General features: G+C 37.1%; 1 protein-coding gene across 1 annotated transcript; it reads right to left on the reverse strand.

Annotated features, from left to right (window-relative positions):
* Window positions 1-1,461: 1,461 nt before the first annotated feature.
* Window positions 1,462-4,246, reverse strand: LOC110166850 (nuclear factor 7, brain-like). Its single transcript, XM_020932171.2, has 3 exons — window positions 4,081-4,246; window positions 3,373-3,821; window positions 1,462-2,935 (listed from the first exon to the last, which is right to left on the reverse strand). Exons 2-3 carry the CDS (start codon window positions 3,811-3,813, stop codon window positions 1,994-1,996), a joined length of 1,383 nt encoding a protein of 460 aa, XP_020787830.1. The 5' UTR covers window positions 3,814-3,821; window positions 4,081-4,246; the 3' UTR covers window positions 1,462-1,993.
* Window positions 4,247-7,033: the final 2,787 nt, after the last annotated feature.

The raw sequence follows: 7,033 nt of genomic DNA on the forward strand, positions 1-7,033 counted from the left end.
TCTAACCCTAACTCTTCTGACTCTTCTCACTGCAGATCTAAACAGTTTTACTTAACTTTTAATCTAGTCTTCACAGGTCCAAAGGCTGCTGTTTATGGTGAGTATGTCTGCTACACTTACTAACACAAACTCTGTATACAAGCACAGGCGGTGGGTCTAATCCAGCCACAGAGGGCGCTGTGTGTGTCCGTCTGTGTCAGTCCCCAGCCTGGATAAATGGAGAGGGTTGCGTAAAACCTGCCTCTTTTAGCTTGATCTTAAAGTGTGAATGGCAGATTTTTCTAATTATTTTTACTTGGTTTGATGATATTTACTTGTGTTGAATATTTATCATAGTTTTACATAGTTTTGTGTTAGTTTCTGGACAAAAGTTGAAAAGAAAAGCACAAAGAATGTAGTGGTTCTAAAAAGGAATATGTCTGTTATCAAAACTTTCAAATGCAGGGATAATTGAACTATTGTGTAATTTTAGACATGCCCCTTTTTCACAGTATGGCTGCTAGATAAAAGTTATGAAATTAACTCTGTATCTGCTGTCTGTGTTCAACCAGAAACTAAAATTAAATCTTCATAAATATAATTGCTAACATGCCATATGCACTTTAATATATTGACTTTACCAACTTAGATCTGTCTTTTATCTTGTAGCTTTAAAAGTTACATTTATAGGTTTCATTACCAAAATGCCTCCTGCTACTAGAATAAAAAGTACATCTGTAAACTATTCTGTAAATCTGTAAATATTGTGATGTTGAATATAATGTGTAATGTGTGTAGAATTTAGAAAGGGGGGGAAAAAAACACTTTTCTCAAACAAAATTATGAAATGTGGGGAAATCTGACGACTGTGCTATACTTTTGAATTTTTGAATTTTGACTGAGTTTTACAGGGAAAAAGAACCAAGTATCTCGCGTCGTCCAGAGCAGTGGCCCCATCTGCTGGAGGAGGAATACAAGAACAAGAACCAGACCTCCGGATTCACTAATAGAGTATTCAAACACAGAACTAACAGAAATCCCCCGTTACAAAATATTATTTTTTTCCCCGTAAACCAGGTGTCCTTTATTTGATGACTGTGATCAGATTTGTGATTTATTGAAATTTCAGATAAATTTAAATTGCCTTTGATTTCACTTTTGAGTCTCAGTCCTGTATTTTTAAATAAGTTGAAAACAACAGAATGAAGATTTTCCACTTTTGTTTGAAGTATCTCAAAGTCTTTATGTATACATAATGTAGCTTGTTCAAGTCATGAAATAGGCATTAAGATGGAAAATCAGAAACTTCAAAACCTCAGATTCTAGTCATGACACGGCAAAGATTTCCTGGTCTGCTGCTCACTTTCACTTTAGTTTCTCCGCCTCCTAATTGCAACAGTCTTCCTCTTGACATCTTATCTTTCTTGCAGGGTTCTTTCTTTTAACAATGTTCTTTTTCCAACAAACACAACTAAAGTGAAGTACAGTGTACAGAGTTTAATTAATGTTAGTAGGCAACAGAAAAAATAGTAAAGTAAAACATGATACACATAATAGTTGAAATAACAGTAAAGTTTGACTATATTGTCATTACCCAAATATGTCAAATAAAAACTATTAATGATAGTGATTTAAATATGGCTTCATAAATCTGTCCCTCTTTATAAAATAATAATTATCAACGTTTAGTGATTTTTTTAAATTACATTTTTTATTTTTTGTGACATCTATTTGGATAATAATATAAATTGATTTAAATGTGTGTTTTTTTAGTTTTTTTGTTTTTTAACTGGCTGTTTATATCACATTCACTTGATATTCAGAAAGTTTTATTTCATAAAGCTGTTCAGAGTTGGTTTTTTTTGTTTTTTTTTTAACAAACTGTAAAACTGTGACGTTTCTTCTCAGTAATCATGCCAAATATGTTATAAATGACCATGAAGCTTCAGTACTAGCTGTCTTGCTCAGTGTCTATATTTTTTTACAACCATAGTACAAATACAGTAAATATTGTCTATTGTACTACACAGGACGAATCAGGCAGTGTGTGCAGCTGTGCGCCATCATTCTCACATGGACTGAAGAAAGGGTGGACTTTGTGAGTGAAATTACAGCCTGTGAATGTGTAGATTAGACCTGCCTGATTGGCATCATAAAAGGACACCAAGCCTTCCTCGTAATCCACAAAAACTCCCACTTTCTCTGGCCTGGACTTTAGTGACAGCCGCACTGAAGGCTCGCATCCTGCATACCACTCTTGTTTATTTCTCATACATATGGTCCAATATGTATTTCGGGGGCTCAGAGCAACTTCCTTGTTAACATGGAGCTCTTTAGCCACGCCCAAAACCCACTTGGATCTGCTTTTAACATCTACCTCAAAGTAAAATTTCCCAGCAGAGAAACTTTGACTTGCGAGCACACATTTACATTCTGGCCTATTATCGCTGCGTTTAGTATTGCTTTGATTGCTTGATTTGGGATGTACCTTGTCCGGCTCGAGTATGACATAAACATAATATTTTTGGACTCTTTGTAACTCGAAGATAAAAGCTCTACTCATTTGCTGACTGATTTTCTGATCTAACTGCGCCATGGCTCTCACTGTTATCCCTTCGTAAGTTGGTTTGCGAATATTCAAGTTTGCCCAATCTTTTGTGACAGTTCTAGCACCAGTTTTGAGCTCTGTCATCTCTTGCTCTAAGTCTTTAATAAAACCCTTTGCATTGTCCTCTGTGGTCTTCTTCTTCCTGGTTATGTCTTGTATGAGGTTGTCTAGATCTTTCTCCACATATTCTTTCAGAGCGGTGAAGGCTTGGATGGCGTTTGTTATTTCTATATTTGCATCTTTGTTGTTGAGCTCCATCAGATGGCACAGTTCCTTGATGGTGTGCTGTCTCATTGCAATCATTTCCTGGATTTCTGGGTCTGTCCTTGATGCTGTTCTTTCTTCAACCTTTGTGGAAAGAAACAATTGCAATTTTTAACCACATGCAAATTCTTAAAGTCTGAATACACTGATCATCCATAACCTATAGTATAGTTTATAATTAATATTACAGAGGGAGTATTACACTTCCATTTGGTATTGATTCTAAACACATATTCACCAAAAACACAATGTTTGAGTAGTTTCGGTTTCATACACTGAATCTCTCCTATTTGCTATTTGTGCTAAGTCACTCCTCTTTCAGAGTACTATCACAACACAGTCAAGTGTATGTTGTGTATCCTGCTTTTGCATATAGCCTATATGAGAAATGACATGGGTGACATAGACTTGTGGGCTGAACTTTGGACAGGATCGTACTGCTAACCTTAAGGAAGGTTTGAATAGTGCTACAGAGAGGCTGATGAATGCATGCATATAAAACCACTTATAGTCTTACTTACCTTACACTCCAGGTTTCTCTGGAGGTCGAAAAGTTTGTGTGTTTGCAGGATTTCTATGGTCAGATGTGGCTCAAGGTGGGACTCACAGAAGGAGGACTGGCAGTCCAGGCAGCACTTCAGGGCCATTGATTTAGGATCGGTACAAAAATCACAAAATACTTCATCTGCATTTGTTTGCAGCTGTGAGCTGTTTGTTATCTGAGATTGTCTGAACTGCTCAGCCATCTCAGAAATGAAAATATTGACTCTTAAATCTGGTTTTGGATTAAAAACTTGTTTACAATAAGGACATTTGCTTGTGGTTTCAATGGACCAGTGATGATCAATACATGTCTTGCAGAAGTTGTGACCACAGGGTAAAGTAACAGGATTTATGAACACGTCCAGACAGATCGAGCAGAGGAACTGATCCTCAGACAGCTGACAGGTCGCAGTAGCCATGGCGCACACTAAAACAGAAAGAGGAAAATAAGAATCACGCACAGCAGCCAACCTGCACAAACCACGAAAAAGTTAACTATTCAATACCTTTCCAAACAACATAAGTAACTAAGATCAAGATTTTTGTATCATAACTTGTATAATGAACTATCTGCTTTTGGAATGCATACAATGCGTGAATGTTTAAAAGTAGGAAGAAATGTTGGCAGTTCATTAAGCTAGTAGAAAGCTATTAATCCACCGTTACTTGTTATTGCACATACTGACCTTTAAATTCGGGTAGATTAAATAAGAGTCTGAAAATAAACCGTTATATTTGCAAATAAAATGCCGTCTGTCCTCTATGAGTCACCTGACTTTGGTTTCACTTTCAAAACAAATCTCGTCACATAGTTCTCGTTAGCAGTACCCCTCCCCTAACAACAGCTAAAACTCAAAATGTACACTAAAATGGTCAAGTGATTGATCAGAATAAATATCGTCCGTTTAAATCAAGTTTGATTTGCATCTTCAGGCTTAAATTCTGCGACAGTTATGAAAAAGAATCCAGCATGCAGTAACACACAATACACACTAGGGGGAGCCGTCAGCACAGTTACGATCCTTACATGAACTACTGTTATTTACTCATTTGAACACTATAGGGGATTTTTTCCCCCTTTAATTGATTTTAACTTTTTAAAGCCCCAGTAGGCCTGCTTATGTAACTTTTTAGTCAAAACACACACACACAATAAAATAAATATATCAATCAAATCAGTCCTTTTCATTTTACTTGTCTTTGTTGCACTGAAAAACCAATAAAAACATGTTCTTACTCAGAGCGGACTTGCATCTCCACAAACCTGATTTATCGTGGAGGAGGGTCTCTTTCTGCTTCTTTCCATAGAAATATTCTTCCAAAGATGTCCACTGGTGTTCAAAGTAAATTGTTCCAAACCTGATTAGTACTAAAAAAAAAAAAAAAAAAAAAAAAAAGGACAAAATTAGGGTAACAGAAAAGGTTCTCATCTGGACAAAAGTAGCTTGTGTGTAAATTAGAAAGTGTGATCATGCTAATTAACTCTGATTAAAGATGCACTGTGTAACTTTTCTGGTTACCTGCTTGTTTCCATGGAGATGTTACTACTTTGTCTTCAATATTCCACAGTATATAGGACATTCAGCTCCATGAAGACAAGCATGTGACACCACAGGCCAAGTTACAGGTCAGATCTGTGGTGAGGTGTGCCTGCTCATAGCACGAATACATGAATTTCAAGGTATTTTTGAGTAATAAATAAACCGTTGATTGAAATAAATACTAGATAGACATTTAATACCATACTATGAAACATGTTAGACAAAGCAATCACATCACACCATAAAATTACATTAAATTATATAGTTTATTTTCGAAGTTCACCAAAATGTAGACTAAGAAGAACACAGAGATGGTTGATTTTGATATTTATTTTATTTTATTTTATTTACCATTCACTTCTGTACATCATCTTGAAGAACATCTCATGAAAACACAGCTTGTCCGCCGGGCCCCTCTTTATTCTATACGACCTTCGCCTTCCATCTTATTCAATTACAACATGACGCCAACACACTCCCTACCACTCTCTGGAGAAACACTGGCTTTCAGAGTCAATTGTGGGGCTATGTGAAGAGCTGGCCTGGGTCTAGCCCCCGTTTGGAGCCCTTTCACGTGCTAACATAAGAGTTCCCCTTTTCTGCCTAAGTCGACATGAGCAAAGTAAGCTGCGTGAATGGAACCAGAGAGCTTTTCCATTTGACGACTGGCAGCCTCGGGTCTTGTGGTTTTGTGACACTATGGCGTGCTATACAAAGGGCTTTCGGGGAGTTTGAGAAGAAGGAGGTGTTGCCTGTTACGGGGGATTTAAAATTGGGTGGAAAAAATGGGGGTGCAGTTTTTCTTTTTTGGTTGGACCGGAGCAGATGTACAGGGCAGGATTAGGCGCAGAGTCCCGGGATGTTCACTAGAGGTTTTGCCATGGGCTTTTGTGGTGCTGGCTTCCTTCGGGGCGGCAATAAGCTGGCAAGGATCATAATAGTGGAGCGATGTCCCCCACTGCTGCCCATTCTCACAGTGTGTCTGCTCAGAGAGGAATGGGGAAGCAAAAACTAAATGAGACTAAACCAGATCTAAACCAAGGCAAAACCAGGGCTAAACCAGGGCTAAATAATAAATGGTGGCTAGGCTGGTTGAGAGGTGTCAAGTGTGGCATGGGTATCCTTTTCTGGTGACAGTGAGGAGTCTCTTGGCTATGGTCCTGGTTCAGAACTGGTTTAGTCCTGACAAAGAACATTAGATCTGATTTTTCTAAATAATTTAGTTATTGTTCATTGCATCTACTTTTTTATGTGATTTTTTTGAAAACTGAGTGAGTTGGTACTACTTATTCACTAGTTTAGACCTGAATGTCTTCTGATATGGTACTAAAATGATTCAGAATAGCCTATATAGTCTGCTTAGCCACATACTTACTGCTGGCATATGATATAACCACAATCACATTACATGGGAGTATCCAGTTATTTTTGCATTTGTCTTGCCCAATACCAATATACTAGGGCTGGGTATAATCAAGAAGTTGCCGATACGATACATACCTCGATACATATGCCACGATATGATACATATCTCGATACAGTGCGCTTTGGATTCGATACAATATATTTCAAATCAATTCGATACGGTTCAGTAAAAAATGATTGCAAAATCATGGCTGTGATACTAAAAGTCTTTGTTAAACCATTAACTTTAATATGAAACACAAACACACATTTTAATCCTCAAAACAGTGAAAATGTCAAAAGCGTTGTATAAAAAAGTTTCCTTCCACTAAACAAGCAACAAAACTGTAGCGCTGAAACAAAATAATTTTGTAAAATATATCATAAAATACTCTTGGCAATGTATCGATAGAGCAGTCCACGATACTGATACTGTATCATCACATTAAACAATACGATATATCGATATTTCAGTATTTTTGCACACCCCTAAAATATAAGTATTGTAAAAGCAGCTCTTAAGGTCAAAATAAGTCTGCTGTGCTGTCTGCATCTGATTATAAACCATTTTTATAATATGCAAACTAGGAAGTCAGGCTGGGGTGCTGTTAGCATGCTAGTTACTGTTAACAATGACATTGTTAAGTTTGCGTGATGTCAAAACTCTGCTCTAGTCTGAAAGTTGTGGAAAGCC

The sequence above is a fragment of the Boleophthalmus pectinirostris genome, unplaced genomic scaffold, assembly GCF_026225935.1.
Source record: "Boleophthalmus pectinirostris isolate CB_2022bp ecotype Guang Dong unplaced genomic scaffold, ASM2622593v1 HiC_scaffold_2, whole genome shotgun sequence".
Taxonomy (NCBI): Eukaryota; Metazoa; Chordata; class Actinopteri; order Gobiiformes; family Gobiidae; genus Boleophthalmus; species Boleophthalmus pectinirostris.